General features: G+C 40.6%; 1 protein-coding gene across 3 annotated transcripts in view; it reads right to left on the bottom strand.

Annotated features, from left to right (window-relative positions):
* The window catches only part of ctif (CBP80/20-dependent translation initiation factor), a 41,350-nt gene that overhangs the window by 9,351 nt on the left and 8,831 nt on the right, over nt 1–23,168 (bottom strand). For all 3 annotated transcript variants that reach the window (XM_077497249.1, XM_077497247.1, XM_077497248.1), the window contains exons 8-11: nt 16,930–17,006; nt 9,215–9,716; nt 8,155–8,448; nt 5,022–5,177 (exon numbers count right to left, since the gene is read on the bottom strand). In XM_077497249.1, coding sequence (XP_077353375.1) covers nt 5,022–5,177; nt 8,155–8,448; nt 9,215–9,716; nt 16,930–17,006 — 1,029 coding nt within the window. The remainder of the gene's footprint in view (nt 1–5,021; nt 5,178–8,154; nt 8,449–9,214; nt 9,717–16,929; nt 17,007–23,168) is intronic.

The following is a 23,168-nucleotide window of genomic DNA, read 5'->3' as shown; positions in this document are numbered from 1 at the left end:
GTTGCATAGCAACACTATTTCTGGCATGGGGACCAGCGATCCCACCTTTATCGTCAAGTATTAGCCTCTCCATCACATCCACTCCACTGAAGTGTACCAGACTAAAAGCAGACAATTGACACTTCATTAGGTACACACATGCAGGACTAAAATGCAGATTGACCCCACAATTATTGGGCCAAGGCACATATTTTACATTAGAAAATGTCACATAAAGTGGATACATGGTACATTATCGGCAATCTCAAGGAAGCGTATTGACTGTTCTGCCTGTCGCTTTACACCACAGGCATATATGAATAAACAAAGATACATTATTTGTAATTAATTAATTGATCATTTTACGACCAAATAGGTCAAATTGGGTAAATGCTCATATTCAGTGCACAAGAACGGGCAAGAGGCAAACTTGGGGCTACTTCACCATGATACAGGAAGTGCTTTGAAGCGCTTGCATAGCAGCCAAGCAGGAAATCGTCCATGGCGTTTGGCATTGTGTGTTAGCTAGCAGAACGCAAAGTTGTGTGTGTGTGTGTGTGTGTGTGTGTGTGTGTGTGTGTGTATGTATATATATATATATATATATATATATATATATATATATATATATATATATATATATATATATATAGATATATATACACACATATTTTTTTTTTTAATACACAATGTGTAATTCTCAGTGGGAGTGGCATTAAAAAGCTTGAAGCCTTTTTTTTTTTTGAAGAATTATTCATGATCTGCCGAACTTCTACTCATTTTACTAATTCTACTAATTTTTGTTCAGTCAGAGAAAAAAAAAAAAGCTGAAAAAAGTTAGTATTTTGAGAAACTTGTAAGTCAGGTCACTCATATCTCAAGGCTGTATATCTATTGCGACACCAGTAGTCCCACAACTTTTCTTTACAGACACTCGTCACGTTGCTAATTAAATGCACCGGCCGGAACGAGTTACGATAAAAACAACAGAACTTTTTCCCCCTCAGAAAAAAAGAGGACAAATTCATCTGAGAGGAGATTGAGGGCAACTACAGAACACAGCGCAGCGGCAAAGAGGAGACTGGCAAGCCCATGGTATACTAATTTTAGCATGTGTGTTTAGTTTTGTCATTTCTAGCCATATATCCTCAGTTACAAAGATGCATCATATCTGCTAGCGACCAGGAGGCCACGCAAAATCTTACCTGGGTATTAACCCCCCCCCCCCAATGGAAAAGGTTCAATGAGTAGTAGAGTCATGCAGTGGAAAAGGAAGTAGTGTGGTCACTGATGTAGTGATACTTCAGTAGGCAACACACACGTCACCAGCTTCAATAAAAGATGAGTTTTTTGTTTTTGTTTTTTTTGTTTTGCAGAAACAAGTTTCCTGCTACAGGACATGCATCTAAAAAAGCAAAACAAATCCGTTGTATGTTTTTTCCTCATCTCGCCTACACAACAAGAGGCTATGCATCAATTAATCAAGCTTGTATTTAAGCCGACCGCAAGAGGAAGTTGTTTCTGTGCCGTGTTTTTGCTGCGGCAACATGCTGATACTTGATGAATAATTCACAGACAAATATCCCTTTCTTAGTGATGTTCTCCTGTTTACGCTCCGAGGAAAAATGTATATAATTTAACAGGGAAACGTATTGTTTAGATTTTCTTCAAACATTCTCTAAAAAGAGACAATTAAGGCTGCATTTACAAATGACACGCATGCTTTATGAGGATTGCTATGATGTTAACTGGCACTTGGCATTTCATCGTCATCATATGCAACTAGTACAAGAGTGGCGCTTAATTTATTCACATTGCTCCCGGTAGTATCTTCCTGCAGGTGCCGCCGTTAATGAAAAAGCGTCAACAAACCCACTGTGCGGCACCTGCACTAAATGGATGAGCACTTGCCACCCGCTTGGTGGTCATAGTGGAGCACTTAGCGGCCAATAAGCGGATATTTCCCCCGGGGGTGACAATGAAACAGGAGTGTGGGGGGTGGGCAGGTGTTTGAATGCAAACTGACGCTAATGTGGCTAACAACACTTTTGTGTGGTTGACTTTAAATGTCAGTTGGTTTGTTGTTTTTTTTTCGTGATTCCATCGCATAAGGGCATACTTGTGTGAACAATGGGGGGAAATGCAATGATAACCACAGAAGCAGAAAAAAAACTTTTTTTTTTCTACGTGGAACAGTTTTGCACATGTTTCAGTCACATATGACAAGAGAGGAGTCTGGTGGAAGGTAACCGCAGAGTAAATTGCTCTGACCATTGTCAAAGAGAAGGTACACAATTATAAACTGCAAAAGCAGTGATTTAACAACATGATTGAATTTTTTCACCAGAGGTATGTGCTTCCAAGCTGCAAATAATTTGCCAAGCTCACCTGCATCAACTCTAACACTCGACATCCAAGCAAGCAAGACAGCTGGAAGTGGTGCAGCGTTAAATTTTTGACAACAGGCATGGATCAGGCACATAATGAAGTTCAATGGCTGATTTCATAATGTTAAACTAGTTGAAAAATAAAATTGCCTGTTTACATTAGGGATGTCCTGATCACATTTTTTTTTGCACCCAAGTCCGAGTCACCTGATTTTGAGGATCTGCTGATACCGAGTCCCGATCCGATTCCTCGGCAAAGTATTGAGGTGAAAAAGAGTGCTTCCATTTTTTTTTTTTTTTTTTTTTTTTTTTTTTTTTTTTTTAATTTGAACAAAACCATCCCAATAATTTTGGGGGGTGCCATCAGAAGTGCACAAACCCCGATCATCAGCTGAAAATGACGTGATCGGAACTTGATCGGGATCCGGACATCCCTAGTTTACATACGTTTTCACCAAATCCTGCAAAGTCCCGTTCCCTTACCACAGCCCATTATTTGTCAAATTTCTAGTGAGCTCCACCTTAAATAGATTTTATGTATTCAAAGTGTAGCACCGAGCCATAGAGGGGTAAAAAGGACATTTTCCAAAAGGAACCACTTATTTAAGATTGTCTGTAAAGAAAACAAAAACTAATTTCTATTATATCTGTGGGAGTTAATAATGTAAGTTAATGCTGCGGAAAATGTCTTCTTGGTACCAGGAGAAATAACGCAAATACCAAAACAGGGAAAAACAAAACAAAACAAAACAAAACAAAAGTAAAACCGTGTTTAGCATGTTTTATTTACCTAAATTGAAAAAAAAAAAAAAAAAAGAAACATTAAAACCCAAATAGGGCCTATTACCCAGCCCTAAGTAATAATAGTATACTGGTATATAATTCATTGTTTTATTATTAATTTTCTTTTTGCACTTATAATAGTGTCATTAATAGTAATGCCTGTACAGTAAATGCTTTTCACTGAACTGATTAACTAATTTTCTATTATTTCCAATGGAGAAAATTGATCGTACAATAAAAGATTTATTATAGCTTGTGCTGCACATTGAAGTCAATTCATGTTCTTCTACCTGTCTCGTTGCCAGTTAACTTCCTGTAAAGCAAATTCTAACCTGACCGCAGTCTCTCCCCGCAGCTTCCCCTCACCTCTTCTCTTTCTCCCTCCTCCCCGCTTCCTTCTTTCAATACCCCATAGGTCACCTTCTGAACAGCGGTCACTCTGCTGTGGTGACTATGCATGGTTTCCATGGATACAGAGATGAGCATGTGCAAGGCGGCGTGGCCTGCTGCTGACAATTAAACCCTGGGTCGTGCGCTCTCCTGGAAGTGATTGCGTCCTGGCGGGTTGCACCACTAACGAAAAAGCCACTGCGGTGTCTAGCGTCTAGACTGGGTCAGGGCGGAAAACAGGAAACTAAACTTGCATGGTGCAATATGTCCTTCAGTGCTTTCGTCGTATTAGAATCATGTGGACGGGGATGGTTGACTATAAATGGGACATTTTTAAAGGTGAGATTAAACAAACTACAAATTCCCACATACTGTAGCAACCTTTTGTCAAAATTCATCATCAAGGATCGAGAATTACAGAACACGTAAAGAGTATTTTCTGGCTTGCTGAAATTAACTTGTCTAGAAATGGTGCTCCTATTTCATGCAAATGAGCTAATGTTTAGCCTGCTCCACATATTGCTGGGCCATTATCAAATACGGATTTTGTTACCATGACCATGCAAACTACGAAGCACACACAAGCCCCCAAACATCAGCATCGATTACATTAGTGTGGGGATCAGGGTATACGGCACATGCAGTGGACACATCTGCAAACACAACACTGCCTCGCCCTCCACATTGTCTTCAATAAGCAATCAGGTATGTGCTGCTAATGAGGAGTTAAAGCTAGTGTGCACAATGCAAAGCTCATTGCAGCTCTGTTTAATTTTTGGCATTGACATGACCGTGTTCCAGACAGGGAAGTCCGACTGTAGCTTGAAAGTGACCCTGAACCCGAGCTTAGCCTAGCCTCCAGTCATGGGCGGAGAAATTTGTAGTGGATAGTGGTATGTCATAATCCGGCAAAAATACTCTGAAATACTTATTTTTCCAAGTAGATACCGTGTATGTTTGTCCAGCATTAATGAGCGTCTGTAAGGGCAGTGATGTGGACGAGCAGAAATAGCCATATCTTGGAAAGTTTCCACTTCCTGCTTTTGGCAATGGTTAGATAAGATGATCTACTAAGTATCTACTAAGTATGCCGAGTAGCTTTTTGCAAATGATTTTGATTTTGAGTTTGTGCTGTTTGACAAGAGAGAGCGTTAAATGACAATATAGACTGGCTAGCTTCTCATGCTAGCCACTGACTGGTTGGCAACCATATACTTGTGACCAAACGGTAGTGTTATACTATACCCATTTTGTACACGGAATCATAATCAATCATCATCTGCAGTAGCAAAGTCATAATTATTATAAATTTGTATGAAAACTTGTCCATTAATAACAAAATTCAAACACAAACAGTAAGTACTGCGGTAACTGAGCTCATCCTCTTGTGCCCTGTATTCTTATGCCGCTGCGCTACAGTAGCACTCTGTTCATAATCTCAAAACCTTGCACGTCATGGCAGTTATGTGCAACAATACACACCTCTCGCAGGCAAGTGTAGATGGGACACACTAAGACCCGAAAGGGCTCCCCGGAACTGCTCCTCATGGTTCCAAACACCTCGCACAGGAAGGTGATGAAGCCCAACCACGCCTCCACGTCCGACCGCTGCAGCTCCTCGCGGCGGGCAAAGTCCTTCTGTGGATTGGTAATGGCAGGGGGAGAGATATGAGTAATGATTCACCATCTCAGGGGTGTCCAAACTACTTCTATAGAGTTTTGTTAGATGTGGAAACACACAAAGTAACATTTATTTCCATCTGTTCAACCATTTATTTGTTTACAATGCAAATAGTAACCATTTTTCTCTTCCTAATGCTGAGTAAAGATAATTCCATTTCGTCAGCAGTTTCTGCTCCTGTCTGATTTGTAAATGTCACATTAATGTTCCTAAAGTAAACACTGCTTTAATGCATGCCGTCTTACTACAGACTGCCCTTGTTTTGGTTCTGAATGTGGAGATCTGCTCAGTGCAGGGGTAGATCTACGGTAGTGGGCCATGGGCACTCCCCAAAATCCTCAACTATTTTGTCTTATCACTTTGAGCATACAGCTGTAATGTAACAGATTTTTCATAGATAAATAGATAAGGCAACAATATAAAATTGCTTGATGGATTGGTTTACCGCTTGTATTTTACCGAATGAGGTCCTTAAATGAAAATTTGGACACCACCGCTCTATCTGGTAGGTGGATATTAGGAATGGTACATTTATCAGCAGCAGTAAAAGCCACATTTTTGTAGGTGGTGTACGCATTAAACTTACGGCCTTACAGCTAAAATCCTGAAAAACATTTTCTGAATTTCTAATGTTAATGCACCGTACAAGTCACGGCTAGTGAACCATGACAGTGTTTGGGTTAATACTAGCTGAAGCGCAGTTTTATACAGATGTTGCGTCTGGAGTTAAAAGTAAAACTTTGAAGAGTTCCTGCACTGACATCTGACATTTTCCTCAAATAACCTGTATGCATATGGCAGAGCATTAATTCAAGCAAAGGTGGTAAAGTTGGTTGGAAAAAGGACATGTAACAATCGACGTCTTGGCTAGTAAAAAGCAGAATGGTCATGCGATAATTGACACATGGGTACCTTGAAATAATATCATTAAATAGGGCCTTACTGAGTCCATGTGTGACATTTACAGTACGGTATTATGAAGCAAAATGTCAACAACAAACGGGGAATGAGGAAGACAAGAAAATTAAAAGAAGAATGGAAAGAAAGTACAGTATTTCCTAGAATGTTTGTAGTTCACTAGTCAGGTAACCATCAATTTGCTTTTTTTTTTTTGGTGAAACTTATCCCAGGTTATTTGACGAAAAAGTCATCTAATCATGTTTTTGTGCTCTTTCTGAAACATGTTGCCAAAGGAAGCTAATTTAGTTTGGTGTTAAATAATTATTTAGAATTGATACACCTCATTTGCCTATCCCAGCTGACTTGAGGCAAAAGGCAGACTAGACCCTGGACTGGTTGCCAGCCAATCACAAAAACGTTTACAATTGAAAGTTGCATGGACACAGATGTTCAAACTTTAGTCCAGTCACTTGCCACCAATCAGCATTTTAGGTGCGCTGCAATTGGGAATGTACATTCTCTTGATTGACTATGGAGAAAATATTGCATTTATTTTGTTCAAATATTTGAGCAGCATGGAGCCACTGTACATGGTGGTGCACTCAGTTCAGTTTCCACTTAGTGACGGTGTGAACGTGAGTGTGATTGTTCTCTGTATTTATTTGCCCTGAAATTCACGGGCGACCAGTCCAGGATGTAGTGCACACCTTTTGCCAAAAGGCAGATGGAATAGGCTCCACCTCACACGTAAATGGAGCTCGGCTTCCCATACCTTATGTCATGTTCTTTTTCAGACGGAAAACTTGTTGAGATCTGTCGCTTCAAGTCATAATTAAACGAGAATTGACCTAATTCTTCACAATCAACTAATCAATTCCCAGTACGATTTGCTGGAGTGAGTCACTGGTTAAAGATATGGCCATCATCATTCACCCTCACCCTTCCTTCCTCCTCAATTCAAGCGTTAACTTTCAAAGTTGCGCTCTCGTCGTTTCATCAAAGAAAGTACCATGATATCTGGTCCCCGGTGGCCTTCCTCAGCCCTCATGATCTCTGTGCTTCCCCCATGCGATCGTCTCTCCTCATCCGCGACGTCACGGGCCACTGCGTCAATACAAGACCACCACTCCTCCCTCGGTCTCTTCAGCCCATCAGCTCTCTCCACTCTCCAGCGAGTCAGACAAGTCACCCAGGGCGCAAAAGTGTCCTGAAGTGGTCGACTGAGACGAACATGTCCACGCTGTCTTCACGTGACATTTAAGGGTCCAAATGTTATCCCGCCTCTACGCCAAGTCGCCCTCCACTTACACCCCACTGCACCTTTGTTACGTTGTGTTTTAAACATATTTTCAGCACCAAGTGTGCACTTTTTGTGTTTCTTTGAAAATCTTCAAAAGGACGTGCACAATGTCATTGTACTGGACACATCGAGGAATTTCAATCCCTTGCCTTTGGTTTAGCATTGAGAACCATTCTTAAGTTTTTATTGCTTTAAACTCAGCCACACAAAGATGTTTAAGTCAAGTCATATTTATTTTAATCTTAATGTAAATCCATGAAGGCACAGATCATGCCTTTCCAAGATATGGCCATACACACTTCAATAATCGGTAAGAATTTGGTTGAATGTGTGAAATGAATAGTTGATTGTGTCTTCTATGCTACCAGATGTTAGCGCAGATGCCACTTTATTATCTGACTGTGCAATGCTGTTCAATTGTATGAAAGTACACACAGTTGCAGCCTTATTCCACCAGCATTAGATTTTGTGTCGAAAAGGCTAAAGCAGATCCTTTCCCGGTCTTTTTGTTATGCTTAGAGGCAGAAATTTTGCAGGTTGTCTGAATAAAAGAGGCCCTAAAAATGTTGCAATTCATTAGTATGAACAGCCGTCTTTTACACAGCCTGTAATGTTTTTTTTTTCCTGAGTTACTGTTAAATACATTTTTTTTTTTTTAATAAATTTTGGATCTTTGTTATGGTTCTGATGTTCGACTTTAACTGGCTCTCTGAGAGAAAGCACCTGAGGATTACCTGCAACAAGTTGAGAAGCAGGGACCTGAACTTGGTCCCGTCCACCATAAAGAGCGCCATTTTGTCACACAGCTTGGCGGCGGTAGCGGCGAAACTCCGGTCCGACACGGCCTTGTCGTAGATGGTGCCCACAACTTGGGTCAGAGTTTCCTCGGAGCGCGCTGAGCTCTGTGCCTCCTCCATGAAGGAGGCCAGCTGCTCTTCAACACCGCTGCTGTTGCTCCTCATGCTGTTGAGCAGCCTCAGAAGGCGGTCCATACTGGGTGCACTCGATATCTCTGTCATCGCCTCCTCCTGGGCAAAGATTAGAGCTGAGTAACTCCTATTATCTGCACTCAGACCGGTCGGTTACAAGCAATGAAACCCACATTCACACCTATGGATAGTTTTGAGTTTTTCAAGCATTCTACCATGAATGTTTATGGAATCTTATAATAAAACTACGCAAGCACAGAGAAACATACAAACTCAACACAGGAAGCCTTTGGTTCAATTATATATATATATATATATATATATATATATATATATAATATATATATATAATATATATATATATATATATATATATTATATATATATATATATATATATTATATATATATATATTATATATATTATATATATATATTATATATATTATGTATATATATATATTATATATATTATGTATATATATATATATTATATATGTATATATATATATATATATATATATATATATATTATATATATTTATATATATATATATTATATATATTATGTATATATATATATATATATGATTAAACTTTATGGTTTTAAGGTAAATTGTGGAAAGCAGCAGTTCAAGGGGCGTCATTGAAGATTAACGTTCATGAATTGTGGCTTTTCTGCCAAGCATCAGAGACACAGCTGAGTCACGCTACAGTTGAGTCAAATCAAAAAAGTGGATAAATGACTAAAGCACCGAAGTGTGTGGGGGTGTGTGTGTGATAAAGTAGCCTGCAAACATGCACACACGCACGCAGTCTTGATTGACGTAATAGTGAAGGACAGGAAGTAAGCAGCTTTCTCGTACCTTGTCCTTTAGTCTTCTCTGCAGTCTCTCCTTGGACGACTGCAGCAAGCTGATTTGGGGCTCCCTGGATGGGCACTGGTCTGAGGAGCCGGGGCTTTCTTTGCCGGCCGTCACGTCTGACAAGGCGTTTGTGTCTGACTCAGCCTTGGGAGAGTCAGTGGGACTCTTGCAGTCCCGAGGCTCCTCCATCTGTCGCGTGTGCTTGTCGCTTGTCACTTTTACATTCTCTGTCTCTTTGGTTGCTCTCAGAGGTTGCCCTCTGTCAGAACCAGCAGGGTTCTGTTGTCCTGGACCTTTCTGATTTGGGTGCCAGCGTCGGTTCTGGCTGTATCCGTGCGTCGGCCCGCCCTGTCGTTGCACATGTCCGCCTTGATACTGACGAGGCGACCGGCTGTTGTTTTTGTTGTCTCCTGCTTCCGTTGGGCTGGGTGACTGCTGATCCCACTGGTGTTGCGGTGATGGTGACTGGTTCTTACTTCCTCCCTGAGCCCGCTGTTGTCTCCTGGAATGAGAGGTACTGTTATGGTTAGCTTGTTTGTAATGTAGCATCATGACATCAACTACCCCTAAACCACCACTATCCCAAAATTTACAGTTAGTTAGGCCGCTTACATGTAGATGCACGGTGAGGTTTCTTGTCCCACATAGTTCTGTCCTACTGCTGTGCACTCTGTGTGCTTTGACAAGCCGCTGACATATGGTTCAGGAGATTAACCACGCCGGCACCGAGAAGCTAACCTATTATCTACCTCAGCCTAAGCATGAACACACAACCATAAGCAACCAGCTATTGGTTTTACTCAACCACTTCTATTTTGTTTTGCATAGAGTCTGACTTTGTTACAATAAGCCTTTATATCTTAAACCAGAAATGTACAGAATTTTTTCTTTGTATTTCAGTTGGAAGCAGTCACAAAATCCTCATGTTAACTATCACATAATTTAAATTTTTGGAGTCACAGTGTTGGTATGAATTATGTCTCTTATGTTAAGCAAAATGAATTAACTTTTTGCGAAGACTAATATAATAGTACCGGTAGTTAGTAGTAGCCAAGAAGGTCCAACCAACGCCACAGACATTGATCTCAAAACAACTTTTGTAAAGTTCCACGGCTGGCCTTCAGAGCCTCCCAAAAGGCTGTGTGTTGCTTTAGTGTGTGTTTCTCTTTTTTTTTTAAGGCAATTTGAAGCAACCCAATTTTGTGTTGAGCGAGTAGTTGAATGTCTCGAGTCAGACTGGGAGCAGCTTTGTTGCTTTTTGGTTTCAACCAAAAAGAAAGGAATTAAAATAAATATTATTGATGGAGCAACGTTTATCGAGGGGGAAGCATTACACACCAATCCACATTAAAATAATAGCAAATTAAACAATGTATATTTAAACACCAAACTGTTCAGTCAAACCTTATACTTTCACCCCACAAAAGTCCATATCTTAATGCTAACAATATTCAACAACTAAAACTGGGCCGCGGAAATTAGCATGTATGTTAAACCTTCAAACAAGTGTTATAAACGGAACGTTTGCTTCACAATAAACACAAGCACTGTACTCTTTCAGTGACATCTGCATTTCACTTTTTCTTACATTTTGATTAAACTCATGTGAAAAGGAACAAAGCTGGTCCCAGTCTAGCTGAAGCCACTCAAATACTCAACATAAAAGAGGCTTGCTTGAAATTGCCTTTTAAAAAGAGAACGCACTCTTGTGGGTGGCTGTACTGATGATGAACAACACAGAAGGCCGTGGAACCTTACAGACGTTACAAGATCAATGACTCCGCGTCAGTTTCATCGTTCCTCACAAAAGCCTGGCCCTTAGCCTTGACTTAAATGACCACAGCTTTTTGTACCCGTTGAAAAATATATCCAAAAAGAAAAAATGAATAGAAGCTAATCTCCTTGCAAATGAAAAACAGAAAATCTATCCATCCATTTTCTGAACCGCTTGCTCCTCACAAGGGTCGCGGGGGGTGCTGGAGTCTATCCCAGCTGGCTATGGACAGTAGGCAGGGTACACCCTGAACTGGCTGCCAGCCAATCGCTGGGCACACAGAGACGAACAACCATCCACACACACAAGCACACCCAGGGACAATTTGGAGCGCCCAATTAACCTGCCATGCATGTCTTTGGAATGTGAGAGGAGACCGGAGAACCCGGAGAAGACCGGCTGCACCAAAGGAACACAACTTCATCTTAAACAGAGGGCACTATGTACTCTGTTTTTAACTGAAAAGCCTGCAATAAAGGACAAAAAGTCTAAAAGGTAAGGAGGTGAATATTCAAAGGAGAGCCTAACTTTCTTATCAGACATCAAACAGACTTGTGTTTTCAGAAATTTGCTTACTTAAAGTATTTCTCCTCTCCATAAAAGCTCCAGTGCTAGTAACTGCAAATGCATTATATTTATAGGCCGCTTTGTATGCGTTCATTGGGTGTGCGTCCTTTCTGGCACCTCGGCTCCACTCTCCCGGGGAGGTTGGGAGACAGTTCATCTGGTGGTGAGCAAACAACTGCCTCAAATATTCAGTATCTTTCCGAGACTGATGTTCGTTAAGCTGAGTGGAGGGCGGCCGTGATTTTCTTCACCACCTTCAACGAAGAGACGGCTACAAAGCCGCTTTTCAAGGCCGCAATATTCCCACCGGGGTTTTACGTGACTAATCCCAATCAGTCTTAATGCTGACCGACAGAAATGGTGAAATCTTATTTAATGGGACTAAAGAGGTCGAGGTATTAGAATACATCGTGGAGCCACGTGCCGCTCATAGGAGACGTCATGAAAGTTGAGCAGGACAGTATCTCGCTCACGCTAATGATTAATTTGATCTTTACGACAGCTGTTAGTAGAGGCTCACATCTCGTAAACCTTTCCCCAAAGCGCCGCAGGCGAGGGGGTGAAAATGAGACGGTAATAAAACGTTAATCATATTTAATGATGGCTGGGCTCGGTGGCGGGGTTGCTCGCACCGACCGTCCATCAGTCACATCCCTGTCGGAGAATTTGCGACCAAAACGTAACAACTGAGGCCGCTGACGAGCTTCCAAAGTCGCCTACACGCAAACTCAGTTGTCTCTGAAGCCATCAACTAATTAAATAGAAGTATTTTCTGCATAATGTGTTTTGTAGCATCAATATAGTCATCATAATTAACTTGTTTGATGTTGTCTAAGCTGATTGGTTTTTCTTGCTGCAGCTCATCAAGATAAAAAAGCCTCCTCCAAGTCCACAACAATCCTAAATTGGATCAGTACCAAATTGGAAACTCAAATGCATGAATGCCATTAAGATGTATGCATTATTCACAGAGAACATAGCAAAAGATAGCCATTTTTTCCCCCCACAAGCGTGAACTGATCTGAAGCAAAACTTTACGAGACCTTTGGTTTATTGGCCCCAAAACAACTCTACCTTTATAGTTTTATAAAAATCATTTCAGTCGTTTTTACGTAATCCAGCTAAACATAACCTCCCCATCAGATACTTCCCAATCAAAACTGTGCTTGTTGGTTTGTCTTATGAACATCTTTCTTTTACACGCTAAATTTCTCACATTAACTGAAATATGCCTGTAAGCATCCACAAGACTAACATGTCTCTCAGATTTTTTTTTTTAATTCCAGTTTCATGTGGCTCTTATAACTAGCAATAAATATAGAGATAACCAATTTTGTCAGTGTTAAACAAAATTTATACTGAGCAACAGGTCCTCCTCGGAAAATGCAAAAATGATGATCACTCTGACAATGTCGACCAAAATTGAGGATTTTCAGCACTGACATGCTGGTGGACATGCTATTAATTTCCCAAACTTTTTTGTCTACACACTTATTTCACGTTTTCAGGCTCAAGAACCATTGTCAAGTAAACAAATGACCAAACTCCACTGTCATTGTCGACATTTTCAAAAAATGTCAATTTAGTATTTTTGAAAATTTACCAATGTTTGATCAGCCTTCCAGTGTCAGGTTTCAGTCAGGATACAGCACATGAAAAAGCATTTAACGCCACTGTCCAATGAAAGACATGCAACTCAAAATTTGAATGTAATATTGCAACACGTTTTCCTTTAAAAAAAACAAAAAAAACAAACAAAAGGGAAATGTTAAGATGATGATGCATGCTTTTTACTGGACACTGGCGTTATTTTGTGTCCCCTGTACCAAGACTAACCTGGCGTAGACGTGCCGCGTCCCCCCAGGCCCAGTGGGCAGAAGTATGGTTAATCGGCCGCTGTGATCTACCGCTCTAGAAGCAGGAGAGGAGGGGTGCGCCACAGTGTGGGTGAATGGAAGGATGGAGAGATGCATAGATGAGGAGTGCATTAAGTGTGAAGAATAATTTGAAAAGAGCAGGATTTTTTGTAGGAGGCAAGTAAGGAGGCAAAAAGAGGACAAACAAAACTACAGGTTGATAACTATGTCATATGAACAACATGCAGAGAACTAGAGGAAGTAAGGTTGCCATGGCGACTGAAGAGATGAATTGAATCATGGATATATGCCCGTGGGATATTGGTGATCGATCAGGGTTGCTGCTTTATTGGTTACCATTGGTTGACCCAGACAAATTGATTGGACTGGGTGGGGCAGGGTGACGGGAGCTTTGCAGGCAGACAGTCAATAATACAACACATAGCTTCAAACTGACCACTACAGCACACACTGTGCTTTAATGGAGTGCGAGGATTGCCTTACTCAGCCTTAGTGGTTCAGCCTCAATATTAGAGGATCTTAGTTGGGATTATGAAGATGACATCATCCAAAATTAAAATATAAATGAACTGGACAATCATAATTAGTTACTGATACTGTACATGAATAAGTACCATAAAAGCTGTCATCTTATTTCAGACACCCTGTAAAAGCAGACATTTAATTCCCACTTTTATTCTGTGTCACTATTATGCATGAATGGCACAAGCACATAATGGGGAGGACAAAGTCAACATGGCCTGACATCTATCAGAGCCGAAAAGTCGCCTATGTTTTCAGCCCATTTGGCACGTCTTGCGAAAGGCATCATTTTCCTTCATTTTATTCGGTCGCTGATCAATGAAACAGCACTGACACACAATGGCGGTGGGGGGTTGGGGGGGTTAAGCTGACTTTTAAATTTCCACCTTAAAAGCCAGTAAAGCAGGCAATTATCTGTATTTTTTTCTCTCTGTGTCGCTGTCTTGTGTAAACGGAACCGACACAAAATTGCCGGATGCAGTCAAATTTTCCACCTTTGGGGGTAGTATCAGAGCTGTAAAAGTGGCCAGACGACGTCTAGTGTAAAGCCCCTTTCCCATTGCCTGTAAAAGACAAACGTTTTTCCGCTTTTTTTTTTTTTTTTCTCTGTGTCACTGTTCTGTATAATCGGCATAGGCACAGAATGGGCCAAGTGGGATTTTCCACACTTGCTGGTCTTATCAAAGCCAGACTGGAATACAAATGTGTGTAAAGGTTCCTAATATGCCACCTGTAAAAAGCAACAATTTGCTGTTGCAAGGGAATGTCGATCTTTGGAGGGCGAATCAGATCCCGAGGTCTGATGATGCTAGTGTGTAAAGCCCCCTTTCACACTGTCTGTAAAGATGACTTTTGATGTCTTTTTTTCTGTGTCGCTGTTCTGTATGAAAGGAACATACACAAAATGTGGAGTACAAAGTCAAAATCAATTTGACTAATTTGATCCTGGACTAGTAAGAGAACCGCTAAAGGCGGATCTTACGCCGGTCTTTAATAATTCAGGCCCGGGGCCAGTTTAGTACTGGGGCTCGGTGCCGATCCCTATCCGTGACACTACACAATCGGGCTGCTGTGATGTAATTGAAAGCACAAACAATTGGGGCAATATGCAGATACATCTGAAGGGGCAATCTGATAACATCTCGGTGTAGAAGAGCCTTATGTTACAGGATCTTTCAGGCAACACTGACAATTATTGGCGATTCAAAATCCAGAAAACTTCTTAATGCACCGTCTCAATGCAAGGACAAATAAAAAATGTGCAAAGACGAGTGCAGACATGCAAAGGAAACACAACAAGGGAAGGAAAGGAAGTACATTGAGTCGTACATTGCCCCTTCTCTGCTAGCAGCGCATTCCAGTAAATCACAAGTAATTTCAGCCCTGCTTGATGTGCCTTCTAAAGTAAAAACACATGTAGTGCCTCCCCTTCACTCCTCTTACTAGAAAATGTTGTGCCTTATGGTACGCTTGCTATTTCACTTTTTTACAGGTTGCTCCTGTGTGTATTTTAATCATATACATTTTAGAAAAATGCCTGTTCACCATTTCTTTTAGAATGTACAGCATGTAGAGGGAGTACTTAACACTTGCATTAACTCCAATGACCTGCAGAGGGTGATTCTCCTCGAAGCAAAGAAACACCACAGTGAAACCTCCAAGGTTGTTGTTGATGCTTATCACACTGATTTGTTTGGATCTGGAATACATTTTGCCCAAATAAGAAATCATGGAAATAGAAAGTATCCATGCTTGGGGCAAATGGCCACCAACATAAAACCTTGATTTACCATCAAGGCGATGTTAAAAGTACCGTAAAATTGAACATAATTATTATTATTATCATCATACAAGTATTAAACGAAGTTAATTGCAACAATAAAATTGTTGTCAAAGTTTGAAGAGTTCTGGGACTTCACTTTTTAACATCTTAGATTATTTGCAAACATATAAAGAAAATGTTAAATTAAAACATAAAACTATACATTGCGTACTTGCCTGAAAGTTTGTCATTGATAGATATACGTACAGTAAGTGTAAGAATTCTGGAGTTTCACTTTTTAACGTGTTTTGTCACATGATATGCGGTTCTAGACGATATTTCTCCCTTGCTTTGACTCAAACATGAAGAAAAGGCTTTGGTTTTGTGTGGTTGAAGTACTTTTTGACCATGAATTAGCCTGGTTGCTTTGACACGAGCCTGCAAAAGAATTTGGCCAAGATGCGATTCCTAGCCAGAAGACCTGATATAAGTGTCTTGACAGTCAGGACTATGCTAATGAGTCAATGTGTTAATTAAAAATAAGACAGTAAAAACAAAGAGTTCTTCGAGGCGGCCGCCACACCAAATGCACAATAGCATGGATAAAAGTGTGCTTGGTATTTGTGTGTGTGTTATTAGTGCACTTCTGTTATTTTCCTCCTTTATTTTTCTGCCGATGTACAAAAACATTGCCATGCACACAAATAGCGCGGAACAGTGCCAATTATTTGCTGTATTTTGCGTTGTCCATTTTCTACTGAGCTAAATTTCATTTGCCTTACCAAAAATACAACACAAATATTTTCCCTTTCCCGGTTGCGTAGCAACCCAAGAACAATTTTCCAGTGACATCAGGGCAGGCAGCAAAAGAATCAGGTTCCCACCGGCCCGTCCTCCGCTCTCAAGAAGCTCCTCTCAATGAAGTCGCAAATCAGATTTCATTGTGTATACAATAAGAGCAGATGTGCCAGCACGAACTTACAGAACTGAATCAAAATGAAGCATGTTTTAACATAAAAAACAAAAAAACAAAAAAAAAAACTTAAACTTAACTTAAATGTGTCTGTTTTATTATATGTCTGCAGTCTGCATTCCTGGGTGGACGTTATTTGGCAGACGAGAGCTGTTAAGGCCAAACGATTGGCTGCCTGACATCTGACTTCATCGCATTAAAACCTTCCCAGGAGTGTGTGTGGACTTCATGCGTCATTACCGTCGGTCGTTCCTCTTGCGTCGGAAGAGCTTTTTGGTGTGTGCGATCTCAGCCTCATTAGGAAGGGGTGGGAAGACCTGTTAGGAACAAATCATAGAGACAGCTGATGTCAAGACCAGCAATGTGCACTCGATCACTGTGTGGAACATTTCTATACAAGTAAATGTGCATTGGAAACATGCTTGCTATATAGGAAATAATCGAAGTTTTTTTGCCCTTGGGTTTGCTTTCAATTGAATGGGAAGTACTTAATTTATTTGTTCTATTAGAAATACGTCTTACAGTTCAGTTTGGCACAATACACAGTTTGCATTTTTTTACCTGCAAAGATTGTTAAGGGTGCCAAAATAACTACAGTACTGCAAAATAACCAATATGGTTTAGTTTGGTATGCTTTTACCAGCCATTGTAAAGCAGGGGTAGCTAAATACAGCCATGCCGTCACTGGGCGAACTTCATATCACTTATTACACAATGCAAGTAATACCCTCGGGACCTGTTAATGTTTCCAGTAGCACAGAGCGCCTGGCAAATTGACTTTTTAGTTCCCGTTTGTGGAGTTATTGGGCGATCATTTAAACCCAGCAAAAATAATTTAGCCACAAGACCTGGAAACATGTTTGCGTTGCAGAAAATGTAATTCATAGTTGGACTGTATCGTCATTGGCTGGATTTTTAGTTACTGTTTATGAGGTGATTAAGTGAGCCACGTGTCAACAATCATCCTCAGGACCGGTTGACTCATTTACAGTAGCACATATCATCTGGCAAGTATATGTCAGTGAATGAATGTCATAGAATGTAATTTATAGTTGGATTTTACAGTCATTATCTGTCTCTTTAGGCACTTTTCATGAAGTCATTGGCAATCTGCATGTTAATTACCATTCTCGGGAACAAGCATGATCCTCTGGATCTGTTAATGTGTTTACAGTAGCATGTCGTGCCTGGCAAGTAAATATAGTTGATAGTTTGACTACTCTTTCATTGCCTGACATTCTTTATAAAGTCACTTGGTGATCTACATACATGTTAATCATGGTACCAACCAAGCAACAAGGATAGGATTATCCTTAGTAAATGTGAAGATGTTTACAGTTTGACTACACTGTCATTGCCCTGCTTTTCAGTCTCAGCTCCTGCAGTCATTGGACTGTCTGAACTGTGTTAATTGAATTGTATAGATTAGTGGACCCAGAATTCATGTTTGGACACAAGAGATGGAAACCCATTCAGTAACAGAGAGACCATGCAAACTGTACATAAACAGCCCTTGTAACGTTTAATCTAATCACATAGTTGTGCTATTTTCTTAGGAAATATACTTTGGAGTAAAACATTATACATGATTATGACATAAACTTAATTATATACTGTATATATACACCGGTAATCCATGAAACATCAGCGCTGCCAATCAAACGGAGCACTCACAGCAACACTTTGCATCAATGTGAGCGGGTACCATGGTTACGCATCAGCCTGTAACCAGTGCTGTCGACTGGAGCCTTCCACGTATAGTACTTGTGGCCAATTCAGCAACTGAGGAAAGCCTCAATAAAACTACTGCTGGTCTTATCCTTGTCCTCTGGCTAACATGACAGTTTAGATATGAGTAGGTCTGTGCTCTGATCATCAACCCACATCTTAGCCCTGGACTTTATGGACTACCTCGACCTTGTCATTTTTATGGTAGCGGCTCTCAAAAGCAATGGCCAATGCAAGGATGCTTTTTCTGGAGGTCAAAAATGACTGCCACATCATCATTGTCATTCAGAGGGCCTTGATGAGTGGGGCGAGTGCAGAGTCAGCGCATTCTGGCCTCTGGGGGTGCAGCAGAGATGCAACTCAGATACTTTATTAGCTATCTAATTAGCATGTGCAGTATAAAAAAGTATGCCTTACCCTTCCTTTGCCTTTCTGCACAGAAACCCAGTGAAGCGGGATACTGACGCAACTGTGTGCACATTTATATACTGACATGGCATCCCGCAATCTGATACCGGTAATTAGAAAACATCGGCGGCAGGATCTGACTGAGAGTGAGAATTTCTTTCAACACAACGGGACAGAAGAAGTGAGTATCGAGGGTTAAGACTTTACAAACCGAAATGCCCTTGCATGCAGGTGTTATTGCTCAGACTTTCACCTGTATGTAAACGTGTGTGTGTGTGTGTGTGTGTGTGTATCCCACTATCCTAGTCAAAACTACAGCCAACGAATCATGTGTTGCGGTATAATGCGCAGGCATGGAGTCTCAATGAGAGGATGTTGACCTAGCCACGAGAATTCCTAGAAAAATCAGACAGCCAGCCCCCCGATGCTAGCGGGACAGCACGTTTTGTGGAGCCACATAGTGCAAAGGAAACAATGTACAGTAGATAAACAGCCTTGCTTGAACCCAGCTGTACTGAAATATCCCAGGGCTATGTAGAAAGGTCATGATCTCATTACTATTGTTAATCATTCCATTAGAATGGATGCTGCTTTGCTCAAGAATGAGGTATGAAGACCAAGGAAGGAAGTGGGGAATGTGAACAGAAACGAGACTAACTGTTATATGGACTTTCTCGCAAGAGCGCAATAAGTGAAGCGCATTGTCTTTCCCGTGCCTTCAAGTGGAACAACAATTCTGGCATCATTTCGGAGCACTCCATTGTTTCACTATCTCGCTCAGCTTATTTATGTTGCTGGGGAACGCGGCCAAAAGCGATAAATATAAAAGTGCCTCAGGAGTGGCGTTACAGGACAGGTTGTTGAGAGCACTGAAGGTTGGGGGGAGCAGGAATGACAACATGAGAGATTGTAAATTTAAGGCAGCGAGCTAGAGGGAGGGACACTAAAGTACATTTTTTCCCCACATTCCCACATGGAAGAATGATATTCGTTTCAATCTACAAATGAGCTGCTCCCCATAAAATCACATCTGCATGCACAAAGGGCCATTTAAAAATAATACCAGTGTTGTGTTTAAATAAAGACGTGTTTGGTGGTGACAGTTTTATATGTTTAAACTGTGCCTGCGGATAAAAAACAAATACAAATTTACAGTAGTCACAGAATATTGGATGCCTTGTTGATTCTTTAGGAAAGTGACAAACTGTCATCTTCAGATTTATTACGAGTATTTATTACAAATAGCATACTAAAATAGAAAACTAATAAGTGATTACACATTTTGTGTACATGTGTACGGGGAAAGTATATGGCAGTTTGTTGCCGGAGTGAATAAGGAATGCAAAGGCAAGACAACTACTTGTGTTTTGTTTACATACCGGCTCAGTAGTTATCAACTCGATAGCCCACACAGCTAGCTGACATTAACGTTAGTCAGCCTAACAACCACCACCTTAAGAAAAGTCAGAGACCTAGCGCCACTAAAGCACACACTTCCAAAAATAAAGTTCATAACTTGCCAACTTGATTACACGAATGGTGAAAGCCAACGTTTAGATCGTCCGTCAGGCCACAACCCTAACATCCTGCTAGCACCGTTTCCATACCTTACTGCCCAACGCACTGGCAGTATCCCCAGTCGGCGTGCTGACTGTGCGCACTGGCACTCTGTTACTGGTGTACTCTGAATTTCCAAACGGCAAATTCGAACAACGCGTTGAGTTTCCGAACGGTCAGAACAAAACAGTGCGCACTTAGAGCATAGAACAAATACAACTTCAACAACAACAACCAAAAAAAGAAAAAAGATTATCTGGAAAAAATATATATATTTATCATCTTGAAAAACACAGCTTTTCATCTCATAAAACTTTTAACTTTTCAAGCATGGCCCTAATAGCCTTGGGGAATCTAGGCATAGTTATAGCTTCACTTCAATCACTCATTTTTTCATGGTATGAGAAATGCTATTAAAAATCTATTATTTGATCAACGACAACTTGACGAGCTGCACTTAAGAGTAATCAGAAAATCTGCGCTGAGAGTCTACCGCTGTTGCCATCAACGGAAAGTCAAACTCAGACATGTTAGGTTTTACGTCAACATGGAGAATTTCTCCGCGTTTTCTTGTAAAAATCCCTGTAGTATAGAATTCCCCACGGTGTCGGATTTGCTTGGTGTTTGATGATCGCTACTCTGGGCCCTTTTGATCTAACTCTGTAAATGACGCTCGCCTACAGTACAGAAAGGGAAGATTTGCAGCCATCGCAGTCAGGTACAGTGGGTGGTTGGTGATGGGAGGCGAAAAGATGCGAGATCCTGACATCCACATCTCATTAAATAGACGTGATCTGAGGCCAGCGCCACAGCAGAGTGACAGATCGACAGCTACACCAAAGCAGCCAGTGGTCTGGATAAAGGAGGAAATGGAGCCATTGTGGTATCAAAGTGTCGGTGGGGTACTGCAGTACCCTAAAGAAATGTAATCATGTGACAACCACTGCTACGGAGGCAGGTTTCATATGCTCACCCTCTGTTCTTGCCACCGCTCCCAGTCAGACTTCAATCATACATGCACACTGTGCTATATTACACCGACAGCCTGCTCATCAACTCGGATGCATCAAAGCTCTGTGCTTGTGCACTCTGGTTTACATTAATGTTGCATTTATGTGAAAACAACTGACTAAAAACTGTTAAAAAAAAACAAAAAACAAAAAACTATTCCCAGGTGTCTTAATGTCTGTGACAGGTCAAGGATCAAAAATTTGAGTACAATAAACTCTCACTTTGTCATGGTTTACTATTTACAGATTCACTTCGTCACCCTTATCTATTTGTTCCAAAAATCACATATTTACTTTTTTGTACTCTTCTGTAACTCCCCAAGACATTGCCAAATCCTGGCTATTAGGAAAGTAGCAATTGGTGTCAAAGAGAGAGACTCAAGAACTTTTTTTCGTGGACGACTGGACATTATTGGAGTCTTCATCTTTGCTGAGGGCTTATAAAAAAGTCACTGGAAGGTGTTAAAGGTCAATACAGTGCTTGACTAAATCATAACCAACTGTGTGAGATCTTAGTCAAAATCACAAAGAAGCCACAAATGCGCTAAATCGTCAAACGACTGGTTGAGCGTGTCCAATTATTCCAGGGAGTCGACTATATGGAAATCAGGCTTGAAAGTAATGCATTGTTCTTTTGGCTTTTGCAGTTTCTTCAGAAAAAGACAAAGAAACAAGATAACTAGAATAAAGTAAGACGAATAGAGATATTTGACTGAAAAAAAGTAGTAATATTATTGAATAATTAATGTTTTTAAAAAGTTGTAAAAAGAGTAAAAGTAGAATTATTACTAGATATAAAAAGGGAGTAAAGTTACAAGAATAAAGTCACATTTTGTTCAGAAAATGCAATAGTATGAGAAAAAGTTGTAAAGCAGTATGTTTGGAAAAGTAATATTACTACAGTAATGCTATTAGAAAAAAAAAAGTTTATTTACAACAAGTCATACTTTGCTCAGAAAAAAAAAACAGTATTATCCCCAGAGGGGAAAAATCTTGTGAAAAACATCATATTTGTTTAAAAAAAAAATTAATAAAATACATTTTTGTTTCAGAAAAAGTAACATTACGAGGAAGAACGAATTATGACTATTCTGAATATTCTGACAAAGTCACATGACTTCTCTAGTAGTTGATAAGCTCATTGTCTGATGAAAGGCATGCATCCTCATATTTGGGGAAATGCCTTTTTCCACTGGAAAGAAAAAAGTATTTTTGTTACATTTAAAAAAAAAAAAAAAAAAAAAAAAAAAAAAAAAAAAAAAAATCAAAATGTGGAGATGCAGACTTTTGATTGGATAGTGATGAGATGCAAAATCTTGTCGATGACTAAGGTGGGAAAAGACCAAAGGGTCGTACTGCAGAAGTGACCAGCGCATAGTTAACATAGTGCAAGATCAAGAGCATGGACAATAGCAGGAAGAGACCACAGGGTGGGGGGCTACCGGTCACCGTGACCCCCCCGCCTCCCTGAATGTTGTTCCGCTGCCCATCAACATTTGAAGGATGTGGGGAACCGCGAAGGATGTCAAGTGGAGCACAGGGAGGGAGGATGAGACGCATGGAGAAGGAGGAGATGTCAAATATCAAGCGCGATGGGAGATCAAGTCAGATTGGTGGAAACATGAAAGAAACGGTAGAAGTGGAAAAGAATGAACAGTGGAATGTAGTTGACAGCTGGCAGACACACTGCCACAAAGAGTCCAGCCCAAGCACCCCCCACCCTCCCTTGGTCCATTTCCCGACCCAAGTCCTGCTCGACTGCACGTACACGTCCAG

The sequence above is a fragment of the Festucalex cinctus genome, chromosome 15, assembly GCF_051991245.1.
Source record: "Festucalex cinctus isolate MCC-2025b chromosome 15, RoL_Fcin_1.0, whole genome shotgun sequence".
NCBI lineage: Eukaryota > Metazoa > Chordata > Actinopteri > Syngnathiformes > Syngnathidae > Festucalex > Festucalex cinctus.
The sequence above is the reverse complement of the archived record's forward strand: the minus strand, read 5'-3'. Positions and strand labels throughout refer to the sequence as shown.